The sequence below is a fragment of the Mytilus californianus genome, unplaced genomic scaffold, assembly GCF_021869535.1.
Source record: "Mytilus californianus isolate M0D057914Y unplaced genomic scaffold, xbMytCali1.0.p SCAF_1, whole genome shotgun sequence".
In the NCBI taxonomy this organism is placed as follows: domain Eukaryota; kingdom Metazoa; phylum Mollusca; class Bivalvia; order Mytilida; family Mytilidae; genus Mytilus; species Mytilus californianus.
This window is the reverse complement of record NW_026262581.1, coordinates 113,792,309-113,814,048: the sequence shown is the minus strand read 5'-3', so window position 1 is coordinate 113,814,048 and position 21,740 is coordinate 113,792,309. Positions and strand designations below refer to the sequence as shown.

Genomic DNA, 21,740 nt, shown 5'->3' with positions numbered 1-21,740 from the left:
GTTATGTAGTAAGTTTGGAGTAGGCTTTAAGGATCACTAAATAACTGGATATTTTAGAGAGATGATGTGACTTAATTTATTTAGAAAGTGTTACAACTAATATATTCTTGGTGGTTCTATATTCAATTTGATCAGCAATAACTTACGATAGTTCAGAGACAAATATAATATATATAAAGAGCAGAATTTGTTACCATCAAAAGGTAGATATAATTCCCAAAATGATTACCAAATAACTAGACACTCAAAGGAAGTATTCAAATCTATGGTTTCTAACATTTTTGAACCTTTAATAGCAACTATGATGTAATAATCATATTATGTAGACGTTTTTTTTTTAATATTATAAAAAGTTTTTATGCTTAATTAATCTAGAAATGACTGGCAAATATTTACTGTAAACTACTTGCCTGGAACATATTAAATATCTTAGGTTGAGGTTGGCTGCATTAAAATTCGGACATTGATTCAAAATACCATTTTACGGGTATTGGCTCTTTTATCTCTTATTTTGTTTTCTGGATAAGGCCAATTACTTCATTTCTTAATCATTTCCATTTTTAGGTGGAACAGTTGATATTTCTGCCCAGGAGGTATTACCTGATAATTGTTTGAACATAATCCACAAGGTCCGTGGTGGGGATTACGGTGGAAATTCAGTCAATATGGCGTATAGGTCGATGTTGGTCCGTTTATTCTCTGGCCCGTGTATATTGGCTTTCAAAAAGAATCATCCAATTGATTATATGGATATGATGAGATCATTTGAAGGAAAGAAAAAAACTTTTAAGCCTAGTGATACCAAGGTTAGTAGCAGAATTGCAGCAACATTGTTGGAAATTAGCGAGGACAATTGCCAAAGTAGCTTTGAAGATATTGCAAGCAATTCGCAATATACAGGAGGAGTCCATGTAAAAAGAGATAAACTGTTTATTGATGTTAACATTTTTCTTGCATTTTTCAAACATTCACTATCAAAACTTGTAAAAGATATAAATGAAATCCTTCAACATGAAAGATGTCAAGATGTCAGAGCTATCATGTTAGTTGGAGGCTATGCTGACTGTGAATTATTGTTTAATGCAGTAAAACAAGCTTTTCCAGATAAAAATGTGTTTGTGCCTCACGAAGGCAGTTTGTCAGTTCTCACAGGGGCTGTTATTTATGGTCATATACCTAAAATTGTATCTTCACGTGTGTGTAATTTTACTTACGGTATTGCCCTTTACATACCATTTGAGCCTGGCATGCCACAACATAAGATGTTTAGATACGACGGACAATTATGGTGTAATGACGTTTTTATGATTAGCTACAAAATAGACACTGTAGTAAATGTAGGCGATACAAAAAGGATAAATGTGGGTAAGACGTTCTTGACTCCAGAGGTTCAGCATTTACGTAAAGAACCATTAACAATCCCTGTTTACATATCTGACAAGGAAAATCCAAAATATGTGACAGATCAAGGATGCATCAAACATTGCGTTTTTAAAATACCCCCTGTAAAGGGTGAATGGCCAGAGGTACTCGAGGGACATATCGATTTTGAAATAGCTGGGACGGAAATGATTGGAACTTTTGTAGATAAAGACACCGGCGATATTATCACATCGGTGAAAATTGAATTTCTGCCAAAAACAGAAAATAACCCCTCAGATGACCATAGGCGACGTATTTATGATCCGGAGATGGGTCATTCGGATTATGATATCCAGTAAAGTATAACATTCGTTCTTCTATAACAAGAACACAAAGATGTCGCCTGCTTTACCGTAGTACAATGTTTTAGGAACATTCCTTTTATTTTATAGTTTTGAATAAAAGTTTTAGACTGCAATTATTGAACATTTTCAAATGATTTCAATAATACTTGTAGTAAAAACTATTTCATGACGTCAATAGCCAGACTTTTTACAGAAAAATAAGTCTTTAAAACAATGAAAAAATCATATAGTTTAACCCCTACAAATCTGAAAGACCCAAAGTAATGAAGAATTTGATAAACTGCAGAATATTTTATAACGTAAGTTGAATAGATTGTTCTTACCTTATATCATAACTTGGCAAAGGTTTTTTTTATGGCTATCGAATTAGCTATTTGACCCGAGTATATGCTTTCCTTTTCTTAAAAAGTGTATGAAAACTGAAGTGTGTTAATTCTCCATCGACTACTGTTTGTCATGCAATCTTACTTATTGTATAATTTGACAAAATACATAACAATGTTTCTCAGGGACAAAAGTAAAACAACTGACTAGGGACATTCATGTGGTTAATAAACAACAAAAACAAATGCATGTTAAGGTCAAGGGTCAATAGGCTGTCACAGATTTTTGTATGATTTAGCATACAGATTGTCAGACAATCAACATTCCTATAAGAACCAACTGTTCTCCTTTTCTTGTCGGCTTGTTTCTTTCATTTATATGAGGCAAACTTTATACATGTGCTTCTCAGAAAGAATGAAAAGAACCTAGCATTATCCTTTAACTTCACGTTTTTCTATATAGACGTTTTCCTCTGATTAAATGTAAACTTCATGTTCGACGAATTATTTTGAAATAGCTGGGACGGAAATGATTGGAACTTTTGTAGATAAAGACACCGGCGATATTATCACATCGAACTTGAAATAAAAGATACCATGGAAACAGTTAAGTTTGCATCGTATCTATGACTTACATTCAGAAAGTGAAAATAACAAGCGCCTTGCTGGGTTATTTTCAAGGGGAACGCTCAAACTTAAAAAAATAAATATTTAAAACTATGATGTATAAATACGTAGAAACTTTAACAACCATATGACCAAAAGAATATTAAAAATATTAGTAAAATTAATCGAAGTTCATCTTTGCCTAAAAATTGACAATTAGGGTCAGAACAAAATTTTACGGCAATAGAGTTGATTGCAGCTGTCTATTTCCATGTAGCAACATTCAAGATGGAATATATATCTCTCAGTTCATATGATATTCCATTCCAGAGATGGCGTTTCCTACCATAATTTCCTATATAGAGGGTTGCTGCTTACAAGGAAGCTATTAAACGAACGATTCCTTTTCGAAAGTATTACGGACGCAATCGTAAATTTGTTGATACTTGTGGAATATCAGGATATGTTCTTATTGTCCTAGTCACGATCCTGTCGTCTTTTCATCGAGTGTGATTTTACCAAATAAGCCTTATTACCGAATTTGTACTAACCATGCTGCCACACGCGGAACAGGATCTGCTTACCCTTCCGGAGCACTTAAGACCATCGCCGGTTTTTAAGGGGGTCGTGTTGCTCAGACTTTTGTTTAATATGTAGTGTTGTGAAGATTGTTATTCTATTTGTCGAATTTTGTTTCTATCCCATGCTATTGTCAATTTCACATTGTTTAGGTCATCGTCATCAAAAATCTTATTTTGTGAAGAATCACACTGATTCCAACAACTAAACCCCAAAGATGACGTCATAAAAATGCTACCCTTTTTTTTTATCGACAACACTTTTGTTGAGTTTATAGAATTAATATTTCAACAGACAGCCGGTATTCCAATGGATACTTTTTATTCATCCCTTCCACCGACTTGTTTGGTTTTTTATCTTTTGGTACTCATATCAGGCAGAATTCATACAGAACCTTCTCAGAGACAAAAGGATAAAGCATCAAAGCATCTTGCAAAGGTTCTTCAATGTCACCTTCAGATATATTGATTGATGGTGTCCTGTTACTCAATATCCCATATTTATTTAATAGAGAGCGTGCATCTAATACATTCCAGTGAACCTAAGGTGACGTATACTACCGTGATGGACGACTTCAAACTAGAATCTATAACAAACGTGATAGTTTCACCTTTTAAATTGTCAACATCCTATTTCTCAGCAGCAAATTAAATAGCAAAATGAATCACTTTTGAAGAAAAATCTTTAGATAAGTTTTGAATGGGTAGGGACTTTAGAAAAGCTTTTACTTGATTGTACATGCATTAAACCGAATAATCGTGTTTTTAAATATCAATTCAATAATAATTCAGAAGATAAATGACATAATCGATTTTTTTTAATTCGTAGTCCTTGAACTTTAACAAGCCACAGTTTTATGCAAAATCTCGCACAAATTTGTGACATGAACAAATTACTGTAACTTGATCTATTAGGTGTCAGATCACCAATCCACCCACTCCAATTTAGAGCATATGTAAAAGTAGCCCTTCCCTGACAAAAAATAGTGCTTTTGACGTCATTGTTCACCTAAACTAACAAACATATTTGCAGAAATGAAACTTTTGGTGAAAGATATACATTTAAACCATTTTGAACCTAATTGTCCATGGTTTTAATTAAAAATTGGGGAAAGTGCGCTCCATATTTTACTTGCTTAAGATTTCACGAAAATAAGGAGTTATTTTAAGTAGCTGTTGACTTCCGAACGGTCGTGTTTCACTACTTGACTAACATTGGTTGAAAATTGACACAAAGAAAGACGATACATGTACAATTCAGGATATACCTGGATTCTATGAAGATAAACTTAAGTAGATATATGAAGATGTGGTATGAGTGCCAATTAGACAACTCTCCATCCAAGTCACAATTTGTAAAAGTAAACCATTATAGGTCAAAGTATGGCCTTCAACACGGAGCCTTGGCTCACACCGAACAGCAAGCTATGAAGGGCTCCAAAAATTACTAGTGTAAAACCATTCAAACAGGAAAACCAACGGTCTAATCTATATAAAAAACGAGAAACGAGAAACACTTATGAACCACATCAACAAACGACAACCACTGAACATCAGGTTCCTGACTTAGGACAGGTGCAAACAAATGCAGCGAGTTTAAACGTTTAAATAGGCGCCAACCTTCACCCTACCTGAAACAATAGTGTAACATCACAACATAGAAAAACACACTATAAAATATCAATTGAAATGGCTTAACTCAATCAAAAGACATATTAACAAAAACAAGTGAACATACATTGAACGAATAAATTTGATCTATGACACAATGTAAATACAAAATGAATAAAACAAGGCGGTTAGATGTAAAACAATATCAGAAAGACAACCATAACCTTGAACAAAATGCCGCAAAATAAAATAACGTTCACAGGTAAATAAAAATAATTTTGTTGTAAGGTATACATGGAGTACGGAAATATTTTTTACAAAATAAATAATTTTGTTGTTCCTAGTACGAGAACAAAAGTGAAAATTTATCGTCATACTAAACACTTATCAAAGGTGGTATATATTAAAAAAAAATATTGAGGCTAGATATAACATGCACTGAATAAGTAAATATCAAATAACAAAAATACATTACAAATTGTATCAACAGGTCAATTTAACACGAAATTACGATTTGAGAGTACTCGCAGTTACTGAAAGCTAGTTAAAAGCCATAAACAATTGATAATAAAAAATCATGCATCAGAGACTAAAATCAACTAAAACACATCCCAGGGATTTAGTGTTTTAACGTCATGGACAGTCAAAGAAGACATGACTTGTGCAATGCCAAAACAAAAGTATCGACAGGCAGTATGATAGTTAGGAGTTAACCTGTTAATAAATATGTATAATGTAATATAAAGATAGAGTAATCTCTATATAGAAAATGAACGTGGATGTGTATTTATACATCCCAAAAACCGTTTGAAAAGAATACAAATTTAGTTATGTTTTAATTTGCTGATGACAAAATCGATATTTGAGATTTTTCAAAAGACTATTTAATTAAATATGAAAACTTTTTCTTGATAAGATTGTGTGGAAGTGTAGTGTAGAGTAGAAAAATCATAACTGTCAACAGAATTAAAAGGCCCATCAAAAGCACGTATTTTATCTAAAACCTCTAATGAATTTTTAACACTCCAAAAATAATTAATACCATTATTTTCGTAAGCTTTATTACAAAAGTTAATAACAAGTTCTTTGATAGTAGTAAGGGAGGTAGTTAGAAGCACTGACAGATTAGTAGTAGAACACTTACTAGATGCGGAGATGAAACGGAATTTAAATGGTTGTTTGTGTAATTTATGTAACAAGTACAAAGTCGGGACTTTCAAATGTTCGGAAGAGGCTTTAAGCTGATTAGTGGCAGTGATATGCTTGTTTACAATTTGACTCTCTGTAGAGCGTACGGACCTGAATGTAGACGAATTGATAATTTCGTTTTGGAGAACTTCCGTGTAGTATATGCGTCACACCACCACTACATTATTGGCTGCTTTGTCTGCCGGTACGAACACAAATGCTTTGCGAGTACTTGGAGTCTATTTTTTATTCTAGAAATTGGTATATCATGGACCCTATTATTAATTTCAGAATTGTTTTCAAAATGAGATATACGAATATCAACTTCATTCATAATTTTATTCAAATAATTGTCTAGAGATTTTTTATCAGATTTTTCACGTTTACACAAATTTTTGCAGTAGGCAGACAAAGCGTCTTTAATGACCTGACGACACTGTTTCCAATCTATCATAGATGGAGAACGATATTTAGGTCCTTTCTTAAGAAAAGTTTTGACCTCACGGTCTTCGACGATGTTGAGGTCTCCTGACATGACCATAGGGAACATATCTAAAACTAGATGTTTCACAGTCTCATGTGGAAGGAGCATTATTTTCTATATTGACGTCTGCTGTAGCTGACGTATAATTAAAAATCAAACTTCTGCAGGTTTTTTTTTATAAGAATACGAAATAATAGGTGGTTCTGTATTATCAAAATATGGAGGTATTTGACTATGGATGGTAGAGTCATTGAATATACTAGATAAGTTAATAAAATCAATACCTCTATTTATATATTTTACTAAGTAATTTAAGAAAATGCCGTTTATGATTTTCAGGTTTATCGATACTAAGAAACAGCCTGTGATGACAAAAGGCTGTAATAATACGGGTGTATTCATACAATGGGCTAAAAAATGAAATTTTATCACACTCCTGAAAAATAGCATATAATTTACTTATTGGTATATGACCCAGTTTACATAATACTTGATGTCTACCATTAATTTTTAATATAGATAACAGATCAGCAAGTGTATAATTTATACGATGTTTAATACGTTGATTACGGTTTTTGCGTTTACCATGAGACCTATTATTTCTTAGTCGTTTATCGACAATATTAATGCCACCGATAGAAGTTTTAGATATGTTCCCCCTGTCCCAATATTTTGTCATTGAGACCAAGAGGATAAGCTGTTTGAAGTCTTTTTATCCTAAATAGTTCGCGAACTTCACGGGATTTTTCAAATTGCTTGTGTGATTGTCCTGGTTGTTTCTGAACGGTTTCAAGTGATTGGAATTTAATAAATTTTAGATTATGATTATGCTTATCTAAATGTTGGTATATCAAACTTTTGAATTGTTTAGGTCTTCGAAAGCGGTAAAGGTGCTCTCGATTTCTTCTGTAATATTCTCGTCCCGTCTGTCCCACATATTGAATACCACACTTAGGCTGGGTTCAAGTTACCACATATATAAGGTTTTGAGTTTTTCAGATAATGTCACAGGAAAAGGAGAGTGAAAAAGCTCTCCCGTTCACTGTTGACCTAACAGTATTTTGTGAAGTTAATCTAAAACAGGTAAGTCATTTTTTGGCATTGCACGGGAAAATTTGTGGATGTCCAAGTGCGTTTTTGTTTTAACAATCTGGCTGCAGAGGCATTACAAATACGTTTGTTTAAGCACGTGGATATCCTAGAAGTTGGGTTGTTATTTAATTTCTTTCCATCATGATAATTTAAATAGGGGTATAGGCAAAATAAAAAAGACCGGAGGTTGCAACATAGAATAAGGATCACACTTACGGAATAAGAAATAATAGGCAAAGCAGTAAAAGAACTCTTACAAAAACTGTTATAAAAAGCCCGACGTAAAGACTTACGTAATACAAAACAGACATATAACAAACACAGGGCAAAAACAGAGATTGTAAGAAATCTAAGTAAAACCATAGCAGGGGGCAATAATAAAAATAGCAAGCGTGGATGAGTATTTATACATCTAAACACCATAATATTTAATTAACAATAAAGAACAAAGATATAATAAACATGTGAAAGCTCTCTCAGAGGCAAACAACCCATTATTGTAAAATATAAGGGCATACACCACAAGCACGGGGACACATTCTACTGCATCCACACAGCACGAGCAACAAACCGCGCAGTAAATAGATATAAGAAGATGTGGTTTGAGTGCCAATGAGACAACTCTCCATCCAAGTCACAATTTGTAAAAGTAAACCATTATAGGTCAAAGTACGGCCTTCAACACGGAGCCTTGGCTCACACCGAACAGCAAGCTATAAAGGGCCCCAAAAATTACTATTGTAAAACCATTCAAACAGGAAAACCAACGGTCTAATCTTTATAAAAATCGTGAAAAAAGAAACACTTATGAACCACATCAACAAACGACAACCACTGAACATCAGGTTCCTGACTTAGGACAGGTGCAAACAAATGCAGCGGGTTTAAACGTTTTAATAGGCGCCAACCTTCATCCTACCTGAAACAATAGTGTAACATCACAACATAGAAAAACACACTATAAAATATCAATTGAAATGGCTTAACTCAATCAAAAGACATATTAACAAAAACAAGTGAACATACACTGAACGAATAAATTTGATCTATGACACAATGTAAATACAAAATTAATAAAACAAGGGGGTTAGATGTAAAACAATATCAGAAAGACAACCATAACCTTGAACAAAATGCCGCCAAATAAAATAACGTACACAGGTTAATAAAAATAATTTTGTTGTAAGGTATACATGGAGTACGGAAATAATTTTTACAAAATAAATAATTTTGTAGTTCCTAGTACGAGAACAAAAGTGAAAATTTATCGTCATACTAAACACTTATCAAAGGTGGTATATATTAAAAATAGTGAGACTAGAATATAACACTGAATAAGTAAACATTAGATAACAAAAATACATTACAAATTGTATCAACAGGTCAAATTAACACGAAAGTACGATTAGAGAGTACTTGCAGTTACTGAAAGCTAGTTAAAAGCCAAAAACAATTAATTATAAAAAATCATGCATCAGAGGCTAAAATCAACTAAAACACATCCCAGGAATTTAGTGTTTTAACGTCATGGACAGTCAAAGAAGACATGACTTGTGCAATGCCAAAATAAAAGTATCGACAGGCAGTAGGATAGTTAGGAGTTAACCTGTTAATACATATGTATAATGTAATATATACATAGAGTAATCTCTATATAGAACATGAACGTGGAGTTGTATTTATACATCCCAAAAACCCGTTTAGATCAATCAACTAGTGATGGTGTCCGTAAAGTTTTCTAAGGGATGATTTCAACTTCAACCACTAGTAATTGACAATGAGGGTTGGCTGAAAACAAAACGTTACGACAAAACAGCTTCCAAATTGAGAGCTTTTCATTCCTATGTAGCAAAATTCCTGCAACGCTTGCAAATAATAGATTAAGTCAAGGTATGAGGCTGACTAAACTGTATATTTTGTATCCTTTATTTCAAGTTCAATGGGATATATCCGTTCAACATAGTCTCCAAACTTTGAATTATTTATTGAAAGTTAGTGAAAGGACATCATCTATATAGCGGAATGTGAAGTTAAATGATAATGCTAACTTCTTTTCATTCTTCTAAAGAAGCTCCTGTATGGAGTCAGCCTCATATCAATTACGGGACAAGTCGCCAAAAAGAAGAGCATAAGTGGTTCCCATGGGAATGTCAATTGTTTTTGACAAAGATGTCCTCCAAGCGTAACAAATATGTTGTCAACCAAGAAATTAAGCATCTTGATAATGTCAGTTTCAGCGAATTTTTTGTTTGAATCTTAACCTGCTGATAAGAAATCATATGGTACAATCGTTGGCTAAAGTACGGAAAAGATTTCATGAACGGAGAGAAAACAATATCCTGTACAATGCTCAAAATAAATGTGTAAAGAAGTTCGTTCCGTAGAATTAAAACGTATTTGATCATGCTTCAAACTATAAATGAGTGAATTGATTTTAGTTCCAAAAAATACAGACGCAATGGTCGAAAAACGTCAATATCATCATTATAATCGTGACTTCTATCAATTAATATACGAAAAATTAGATATGGTAACATTGCCAATGAGATAACTGTCCACCAAAGACCAAAGGACTAAATGTGACCTGCCGAATTAGACTTATCACCGGGTTTGTACTTGCATGAGTAACACGACGGGTGCCACATGTGGAGCAGGATCTGCTTACCCTTCCGGAGCACCTGAGATCAACCCCAGTTTTTGAAGGGGTTCGTGTTGCTCAGTTTTTAGTTTTCTATGTTGTGTTTTGAGTGCTGTTGTTTGTCTGTTTGTCTTTTTTCTTTTTTAGCCATGGTGTTGTCAGTTTATTTTCGACTTATGAGTTTGAATGTCCCTTTTATATCTTTCGCCTCTCTTTTGTAACATTTTACAATGAGAAAAGCCCATATCGTATATTAAGCTATAGAATGTCCCATGATAATTTAAACAAGAAACAACTCAAAAGAGAAAACTAACGGCCTGTGAATTTGGTAAGTTTATTCAGCCAGAAGGAACTATTTGAAGGACCGCTCTTAATACTTAGGTTAATTGAAGTTATACGAAAAAATCGGGTGATTTGGCGCAAAGATAATTGAAAAGTTTGTGCAAGCCTGTAAAATCTTTTAATTATGAATATTTACGGAGATTATACGGTATTATTAAATATAAATGTTGTATTTTTTCTCAAAAAATGACTTAATTGTAGGAAATATTGAGCATATGCAAGTTTCACAGAAATATTTAGATGAAAGGAGTTGTCGATATAGAAAATCATTGTAAATGATTTAGATAGCACTTGCATGTCCTCTATATTTGTTGGTCAAAAAGCTATATGAAAACTGACCAAAATGTATTTATGCCTAGGTGTACCTTTTCTATGACGTCAGAACTGTGTGTATATAGAGTAACATCATGGATCGAAAACTATAGTTTTTAGTTTTGTATTACATCAACTTTATAATAGACATATACGTTCAGGTATTTCACATCCAATCTTTTATGGTAATATTCTATTCAAAGCAAAAAAATGTCGTCATTCACCTCAAAAGCTAACCAAACCTTTTAACAGACTTATTCAGAAGGGATATAGTTACGATACTGTTGTCAGGTCATTAAAATGGCATTTTTTGGAATTAACATTGATTTACTTTTAGGGTCTTTGCATCGGAAATAAACACATTTATTTTAAAACCAGGTGTTGGCATGATACGGGTTATGTTCTTTTCGTATATTTCATGATAGTATGATACTAAACCCTTGATTTTCATATGCTGAAGACATAATCTTTCAATCAGTTTAATTGAGGTCTGAAGCTGGCATGTCAGTAACTGCTAGTAGTCCTTTGTTAATTTATGTATCATTGTCATTTTGCTTAGTTTTTTCTGTTACCTGTTCTAACATCGGACTCGGACTTTTGAACTGAGTTTTATCATTGATATGGTCATAATTGTAAATTAACTGTTTACAAAACTTTGAATTTTTGAAATACTAAGGCTTTTCTACCTCAGGAATAGATTACCTTAGATGTATTTGGCAAAACTTTTAGGAATTTTTGGTCCTCAATGCTCTTCGACTTCGTACTTTATTTGGCCTTTTTAACTTTTTTTATTCGAGCGTCACTGATGAATCTTTTGTAGACGAGTTTATTTACTGTGCCAATTGCTGTGTGTTTATTTATTCTACATTGTCTAGATGTGAGGTATGGGAGGGGGGGTGAGATCTCACAAAATCCCGCCGCATTTTTGCACCTGTCCCAAGTCAGATGCCTCTGGACTTTGTAAGCCTTGTATGGTTTTTTTTAATTTTGGTTCATTTATATGTTTCGGAGTTTAGTGTGACGTCCATTTTCGCTGAACTAGTACCGTTTTTTGTTTAGGGGCCAGCTGAAGCCCGCCTCCGAGTGCGGGATTTTCTCGCTGTGTTGAAGACTCATTGGTGGCCTTCGGCTGCTTTCTGCTTTTGGTCGGGTTGTTGTCTCTTTGACACATTCCCCGTTTCCATTCTCAATTTTATAAATGTAAACCTTAATTAAAATTTAAGTTCGAAAAAAAAAATATGCCATTTTTGGTGATATATTAATAGATAGGAAACATCTATATGTAAACATAACATGTAATATACAAATACAAAATAGAAATATTTTAATGATACATGATAGATTCACCAGGCATTGTGCGAATATGACAGGATCTCTATCTTGCTAGCCGGTAATTGTCCGCAGAAAGACATGTTAAAATATATAGACAGAGTATTCAGACCCTAGCCGACCAGTCTCTGTTTAAAATATCCAACATTATTATAAGATGCAACCTTTTATGAGGGTCTGGATTGGGGTTCTTCATTTCTGTATTCTATAATTTTTTATGGCAGTTTTCTCTATTCTTTATACTTTTTGTCCATTATTCTCAATTCTTTATATTTTAGCACATCATTGTTCTCTATTCTTAATTTTTTGATTCATTTCTCTTTTTATTTTTTGCTCATTATTCTCTTTTCTGTAAACCCCCACCCACACCCTCTTTAATCTTTCGTGCAGATATATGAGAATTAAACATGATCAAACTTTCAATGGTTTGTTTAAAACATGCGAAGAAAACACAAAAGATTTACTTTAATGATAGCCTTTACAGAATTTTGTCCATTATTCTCTATTCATTATATTTTAGCTCCTCGTTGTTCTCTATTCTTAATTTTTTGGTCCATTTATCTTTATATTTTTTTCCCATTATTCTCTTTTTTGTAAACCCCCATCCACACCCTCTTTAATCTCTCGTGCAGATATATATGAGAATTAAACATGATCAAACTTTCAATGGTTTGTTTAAAGCATGCGAAGAAAACACAAAAGGTATACTTTAATGACAGCATTTACAGAAATATATGCTTGATCACTGTATCTAGTTCGGTTATGATCACAGATTTAGCCATTCCATTAATAAGACAAGAATAAAACATATGAAACACTTCAAAGAGAATCCGGCGAAGGTAAAATTAACAATAATGAACAGTCGTCATGTTTGATAAAGGGCAACGTAAAGTATAATCAACATCGACTTACGGGTGTACCTGCCAACTGTCAAAAACATCAAAGTGTAAGCTGTTCAATTCAAACGCGAAACTACATTGTAACATATACAATGATGGCATATGTGCATTATCTAACAATTATTAGATACAAATAAAATCATAATAAAAATTGAAGGTAATGGTAGTGATTTGTTTTAGTTTGACTAAAATGAACGTACTAAGTGTCGGTTAGTGTATGGAAAGGTATATACTATGAAATTTAGAGCGAGGGGCTTGCCCCGAGCTCTTAATTTCATAGTATATACCTTTCCATAGACTAACCTAGACGTATGTACGTGATTTAGAGATGTCGCTAATGTTAGTGATATCATAACACTTGTCAAAAACGGCTATGTATACTCACAACATACCTGTGAAATTTGAAACGTTTTTAAGCCTGGCAGGACCCAGACATATACAATTAAATGTATTTTGTGTTCAACTTTTCAAACTTTCCTGGATTTTAAATGCATTATTGTACTAAGTGTAAAATCTTTGATATTTTCCCTCTTAGGTAACACTTGTATTATATTGTATTGATTTAAACATTGTTGCTGAGTAAACAATATCAAACGAAATTCGGGTGACTTTATTTTAACATCATCAGCAGAAATAAAAAATGCACTTCAAAATCCAGGAAAGATTTAACTTTTCTAAAACACAAATTTATATATCTAGGTCTAGCCAGGCTTTAAAACGTTCCCAGATTTACAGGTTTGTCTGGGTAAATTCATAAATACTAATATACAAATTGTAATTTAGTATGAACCAGTATCTCCCAATTACAAATTGGAATTCTAATATCTACTTGTAGTAATTGGATTTCTGAATTATATTGTTATAAATCCAGTACCAATGAGAATTCCAATATCTGATAGTAGAAATTGGGATATCAGGATTTATATTGGGATGCTCCTGTATCATACAAGATATATTCTTAAAAAGACACAATACATTATAACATTGGTTTCTGTCTACGACTTTGAAGGAAAATGTAAACACATTTGTTATTCATGTTGTCATACCAAAATTATTTGCTTAACATAATGCCATAAACGGAACATAGGCACTGTTATGTGTTAATAAACCATATCTCACGAATTTAACAAAGTTTACGTATTTTACTGTTTTGGAATGAAATATTGAAAGTTGCTTGTTTATGTTGTCATTTATTTAGTTTTCCAACTTATTATGTAAAATCAATGAAATAAGCAATCAAAGCAAAACCAGTACAATCTAGAATCATACAACCTATAGGTTTTAGTAATATCATTGAACCTACTAGAAACTTAGTACAAAAAGACAGGAAATTTGAATATCACAATTCTACTAGTAGATAATAGAATTCTGATTTGTACTTGTTTATAATAAGTATAAATCAGAATTAGCAGATATTGAAATTTCAATTTGTACTGAGAAGATTGGATCCAACTGTATTCCAACTCCACTCGTATTGAAACAGAAACATGGCAATTTTTCTAAAGTGTTATGATGAACCTTTGATATATTCTAGCCTCGAGGATCGCTTAAGAGACATTAATTGTCGAAATCCGCATCTAGTGCATTAAAAACACTTTGAAGTGAATTAAATCTTAATATTTAGATCTATTTTTTAAGGAATATACTGACCTTTACACGTATAGTAACCACAGTTTTGTGAATTTTTCTATGATCATTAATAAACTTATCTACAAGGGGGAAAGGATTTATATAGGTAAAACAAGTGAATCTGTGAGCTACTGCTCATTAATGATACCACCGCCCGCTAAAAGTATAAGGTAAACAGGAAGTTGTTGAGTGATGAATCTGAAAACGCATCACACGGTATAGCTGACTCATATAAACCCTGAAACCAAATTTCAGAATTCCTTGTAATGTAGTTCCTGAGAAAGATGCGACGAAAAATATTCATGGGACAGACGGACGGACTGACGGACTGACGGACTGACGGATGGACGGATGGACAGACAGAGGTAAAACAGTATATCCCCACTTTTTAAAGCGGGGGTATAATAAAACTACAAGATTGTGTGTTTAAGACGGAGAGAAGAAAAATGGGCTACTTTAGCACATAAAGAAACTTTAGAATTAAATTTAATTGTTCTCTGTTTATGTGTTCAATATTATTAAAGTCTTGGCCTAGTATAAATAACTTTAAAAATACCCATACCATCCACTAGATATATTCGATCAGAATGAAAATGAGTTTCGTAATTTTCTACAAATTTTTAGCATATTTATTATTGGAGATTTAAAAAAAAACAGACTAACAAATGAATCAAGATTCCATCAGTCGAAAACCTTCTTCGACTTCGGTATATGCGACTTATCACCGGAATTTTTCTAGTGATGAGCAACACATGTGCCACTATTTCCGGGTCAACTGCGCCCACACCTACTGTTTTAAGTAGTTAAACGTACTGCTTTTATGGTTTTATCTTAAGATTTTGCGATTCTAGAATATTTTTGTTTTCAATTACAGTGCTTTTTCTATGTATAATGGTCTTGTCTTTCCTATTTCCTAACATATTGATTTTATTTCAAACTTTCATATTCAGTCATGAATAATGATAATTTCGATATTGTATTAGGTTTAGACAAAATGCATGCATGTGGACACTACGGCATAACGCCTTATCTTTGGTTGTGACTCCTCGAAAGAATTTAACATGACTTACACAACAGGATAAGTATGATTGTTCGAGCAAACATTACGCTTATTCCTCCGGAATCCGTCCCGGTTTTTGTCGGTGTCCTTGTCTTCAACCTTTAGGCTTCTGTTTGGTGTTTTGATAAAAATAAATTCGGGGGAACAGACGAACCAACGAGCAGACAGCCGTCACACTGTCTTTTAATGTAATTATCGCGGCTGACAGCAATACGATATTGCACGGAAACCAAGTTGTAGTTACACAAGAAAATAATAATAAATAATAAGTTAACGGTTGACAAGACCTAGAAAGTATTCATTGGGCTAACTGAATTATATGAACGGAAAAATTAGCACAGGTGCTATCAGAAAGTAAAGACCTCGGTTCGCCTATGTTATTTCTTGCAGTACGTGTGTGTACTTTTACTTGCAGAATAGATATCAGATTTTTTTTGAAAAAGAATGTCAAATATAGAAATTTCTTTTTATATCATTTTAACAAGTCAGACCTGCTTTACATAATCATATTAATAATTTTAGAACAAAGTTGTAGAGTTTTCAATTTCCTTATGTCATTATCACACCAATGTGACGAGGAGCATACACATGAATTTTTAAAATAAAATTGAGAATGGAAATGGGGAATGTGTCAAAGAGACAACAACCCGACCAAAGAGCAGAAAACAGCCGATGGCAACCAATGAGTCTTCAACAACAACACAAAACATTTATCAAAAATGCACAAGAATAGTTCTCCAGTTTTAGAATTATGGTAGAATGTATTGCAATATCTTTGGTTCTCAATTTTATTTATTCTTTAATCAATACAGAGTTGTCTTTGTGATCTACTGTGGTGTCAATCGTTGTCCTTCCTGGGTCTTCTCGATTGTATATTGTCCTTTTGGTTGTCAACAGTGTTCTACATTTTTTATTCTCGAGTATTTTTTATATGAATAAAAAAAGATATGGGGTATCCGTCAATGAGACTGCAATTCAACGACAATAAAAACCAAAAGACATGCTTTCTTCATCAATAATGTGTTATGCCATTAATGGTAACAAATACAAAAATAAACCCATTATCATTGGAAGGAAAATAAATAAATGCATTACGTTTCATGATGAATATTTATACAGAAATAAGTCTACATAGGAAACTAACAAAATTGCACCAGAAATAAGACAATGGCGAGGTAAACAATGAATCAATGCTACCAGCGCCAGTGTCGATGCAAATGCCACTTATGTAGAAATTTACGAGAAAGAAAGTGGACTTCTAGATTGAAACATATTTGTGGAGTCGGTTTGGCATTACGATTTCTGGTGCTTGCTAGTGGGCTTTTTGTGTTTGTACTCGTACGAAGCGAAATTTATCTAAAACCTCAAGAAAGTAACAAAATAAAGCGGAATGCTTTAAATTATCTTTCAGTAATATTGACTATGCTTTTTTTATAATGTAATAATAAACCATGCTATAATTAATATAGTAAGAACAGATTATCATTTTATTTATCTAATTTGATCAAAGTATGACAGGAAGTTCTAAAATTTTTATGACTTACACAAAACATTTAAAAACCGAACTTTCTTGATTAATAAGTGTTTGACATCAAAGAAATGTGATTAAACGATTTGAATATGATTTAAATTGAACAAAATGCGCCAAAAAATACATATAAGTGTTCGATCCCGAACGGGCCTTTTAGCGAATCATATATTAGCCGCAGGATTAATGAAAATAACAATTATAAATCGTGAACAAGAAAAATTAAAATTAAATACAATAGTTGCGCACCTGAGAAATTACAGACATGCCTCAACTTTTTTTTTTCTAATTTCTAATTCTTTTTATATCCAAAATATGTATTTAATATATTTTCAATTGTCATACTTTTTGCCAAAAAAGACTTATCAATTTGTGCCAGTAGAATCCACATCTTTACAATTTTGCATTAATATCGAATTTTTTTATTATTCTACGTTTTGCAAAATTGTTAAATTTCACTTTCAAATATTTTGATGAAGTTCAATCATCCAATAACATTAAATTTCAGTGAATCACAGTGAAATTGAGATTAAGGGTACTATGGAAACTAGGAAGTCTGTATCTTTATCTTTTTCTCTGAAATCGATATTACATAAGTTTTACCGTCACCATTACAAATCAGTTGACCGACACGAAGTGTCTATGTCTCAACTCACTAGCGACATGTTTTTAGTCTTAACTTGTAATTTAACTGATTGTGTCCTATTCCTGATTGTGTCATTTTGACATATGGCGGGTGATAAATGCATGACAGGAGATACTTACCCTGTACTCTCTTCTTTTAGAGTTCATGCGATTCCCCCAGTTTTTTGTTCGTTACCTTGATTTATCTACTTTAAACTATTTTTGAGATTTAAACATCGGTTACCTGCTGTTGTCTTAATCTAAATATGGGTCAAAGCTAAATGAAAATACCCTTGTTGGTAAACCAATTTAAATAATCAAGAAGGTGGAATTTTGAATACTTTTTGTCACAGGAGTATTTTAAAATGGCTTTTCTGAAATAATTTGGATAAATACACAAAACAATCACTAGTTGAGGTATAAAATAAAAAGAAGCACATGTGGTAGAAGAATCCGGTCACTTCAAAAGAGATGTTGTATGATCGTAATAATGTTTTCCAGATAAAAAAAAGTATTAATACAATATTTTTGTATAAATCAGCTATTTACAGACAAAACTTCAAGTTTTGTTACAAATGCATAACAAAAAAGGCAATAACGCATTAAGAAAGATAACTGTTATCGCTTTCTTTCGACAGTGGTAGTACGAATGTAATATCCCATCAAACAGTTTTACCAATTATTGTTTGTAAATGATTAGATTTTCAAAATCAAATTTATATTTGCCAGTTACATTTTTGTAAGCTTTACCCCTTATAAATTCACAATTGCCATTTTTGATTGCTGTTACTTCTGATAACCATGTAAAAATGTGTACTTTTCTTTCATTGCATTAAGAAAACAAACCTATCCGTAGGTATATATTTATATTACCCCTTTTATATTGTTTGGTTGTATTTATATTCGAGAATTTTGATTTGCTTGTACAGATTTTAGTCAAAATGGTTGTGTTACTCCCAGGGACAAATTAGTAATTTAAATGAAAAGTCAAATCAGAGAGATTCACTTTTATAATTGAATAATTTGGTTTTCAAAGAAACGCAGTGTTTGTGTGTGTCAGATTTATTTAGAACACTGAAACAGAGCAAGCGCAGTAATTATTACAGCAATTTGGGGAAAAGGTTGTTTATTTCATTTAGTTTAAGTACTAGTTTTACTTTAGTGGTATAACCGGTGGTAGTACATAATATGGCATAAGCAAATGCAATATGTTACTGACCATTATCGCCGATTCTCGCATGAACTGTCTACAAGAATCTGTCCATATAGCAGGTAAGGATATAATCCAATGTACTGTTTCTCTCTGAAAGCCTCCAACCTCGATGTATCATGCCTCAAAGACATAACTATTCAATCAGAATCAAACTAAGAAAGTGTTAGTTATAGCTGTAGTTTCTGATGAAAACAGTTCTTCCTTTTTAAAAAAAACCTCTACTATTATAACCTTAAATGCGGGATACATAATGTTTGTGTAACTGTAAGTAGTTACACAGTTAAGCCGCGTACATTTAAAGGTCTGTCATTTACTGCAATTCATTTATTTAGCAATGTGTAAGGTATATGTTTCATAATGAATATGTGAAAAACAAAACTTGTTGGATGTGATTGTGTTAAGTTTTGTTCATCTTTCCATTTCACTATTTTCTTCAATAAAAACTTACTTCTTCGGCTTCAACTGCAGAATACAACGCCATTTTGAAACCTTCTATGTAATACCAATTGTTGTGATCATTGGATTCCAGTATGGTGATATATTTTTCCTGAGCATTGTATCCAAAGGAAACAAACTGTTGGTGTGAGTCGAATAGAATGGCCGATGGGGTTTTCTGAGATGTAAATTTACCAAATTCTGCAAACCATCTGTAAGTTGCCACATCACACGGATTGTTACAAAAAGTGTAGTCCGCAGAAAATGCATATCCACAGCTGGCACTTCCTATATCTATGGCAACCACGCATTGTGGAGGCTCATTCATTGCAGTAGATATATCGTTATTATGCTCGGTTTTATATTTTTTCAGTTCCATATAAATATTCAAAATTCCTTGTACGCTATAACAATTAATGTATGATTAAATCAATAATTACACATTAATGTACCCATTGTTTTAATGTTGAATACTAAATATTTGAATATGATCTTTAAATGTTGTTTTGAATGCATATACATTTTAATATAAGTCCTCATGATTATTGATTGTAACACGAGACAGATGTCATCTGTGAAAGATAACGAAGAACGTATAAGACGCTATACTGAAGAATAACACTACCATTTCTTTTCAAATTAAGTAAAAAAAATATCTGTTATTGTCTGCTTGCTAAATACAGTTATAATTTTTTAACGTGTGGTTTTCCAATCGTGCTCTTTAAAGTTTCAAAATATATTATTTTGGCCTCGACCATCACTGAAAGGACAGCAATTGTCGAAATTCGTGTCTGGCGCAGCAGTGAAGTTGCCTTAAACTGATACCTTTTTATGTTATTAAGAATCCTTTAGTCTTACAATGAGTTTATATCTTCTATTTTTTATATTATACTAAAAACATATTAAACAAAACTAACGAACTCCAAGGTAAATTCATAAAGGGAGAAGTCTATAAACCCTGACAAAACCAAACGCTCGACTATATTAACAAAAGGGACGAATGGAAAACAACTGGCATTGAAAAATATTTTAATGTGTGTTGTAAGGCTTAGTTGTATCAGTTTGACAATATAAACTTAATAAGATATGGTATGATTGCTAATGAGAAAAGTCTCCAACAGAGACCAAATGACATAGAAGGTTGACAGTCCGTATTTCTATATCTGTATGTCTAGAAATAATTTCATTTGAATGCAGAAAATGTGATGTTTTACGGAAATAGAATAGGAATCCTTTGATTGAAATGACAACTTTTTTTTATATAATATTTTTAAAAATAAATGCAATAATTACAATGGATACAGACATAAAAAGAAATGATATTTTACAACATCAACTACTGGAAATCAATTGATTAATTTTGATAATATGCATTAGGTACATGTATGAATTTTACATTTACAATTTTACAATATGCAAGAATGCACAAAGAGGATGGTTAAACTATATATATGTTGCAGGATTTTCTGAATTTAGACATTTTGTAAAACCTTGATAGGCATTATATAAAGTGACTAAAAATACTCGGTCATTTTGTAAAATGACTGGAATTTTGAAACAAAATTCAACAAATAGCCTGTACAGTTTCAGGTTATTTGTAGAAAAAGAATATTATTGAAATATGACCAAAATCACAATATTTTGCACAGGAAATACCTAATGGTACAGTAAATTAGATTAAGTTTATTTTTCAAATTCAAGCCGGGAAAGTTTGTATGTCTGTAATAATTCCTTTTCATTGAAACTACGTAACGTTTGTACTTACTTTGTATTTCCGATAGTTATTTCATGATTTTCTTGCCATGATGACAGAAAACTGTTCTTACAATAAAACAAGATTTACAAACGAATTTTTAGAAAATCCATATTCAAAACAAAAGTGTGAAAAATGAAGCAAAGAAAAAAAGGATGTTGTCTTACTGATTGCTGTATGGTTGTGTTCAGTAGCATATATTTCATGTTTATTTAGGACGAGAATGAATTGATAATACATGTACATCAAATAGGTAAGTTCTGCAATGGATTAATCGGATTAAGGACAAGTATGTTTACTGCCACTTGAAAAGAAGGTATGTTGGATAGGGACATATGTTACCTCCAACAGGTCTCCTTTCAGGAAGAG

At 32.4% G+C, this 21,740-nt stretch overlaps 2 protein-coding genes across 4 annotated transcripts in view; one reads left to right on the top strand and one right to left on the bottom strand.

Moving 5' to 3' along the window:
* Positions 1-19,991, bottom strand: part of LOC127730936 (heat shock 70 kDa protein 12B-like) — a 79,891-nt gene extending 59,900 nt beyond the window's left edge. The window contains exon 1 of one of the 2 annotated variants that reach the window (XR_007995394.1): positions 19,632-19,991. The gene's annotated coding sequence lies outside the window, so the exon portion shown is untranslated. The remainder of the gene's footprint in view (positions 1-19,631) is intronic. The other variant, XM_052239566.1, reaches the window with a different exon arrangement.
* LOC127730920 (heat shock 70 kDa protein 12A-like) overlaps positions 1-21,740 on the top strand; it is a 79,103-nt gene that overhangs the window by 39,186 nt on the left and 18,177 nt on the right. The window contains exon 4 of one of the 2 annotated variants that reach the window (XM_052239543.1): positions 565-1,840. The exons of the other annotated variant lie outside the window; for it this stretch is intronic. Within the exon in view, the coding sequence (XP_052095503.1) occupies positions 565-1,721 (1,157 nt within the window). The 3' untranslated portion in view covers positions 1,722-1,840. Of the gene's footprint in view, positions 1-564; positions 1,841-21,740 lie in introns of those variants that run through there. 2 annotated transcript variants of the gene reach the window in all.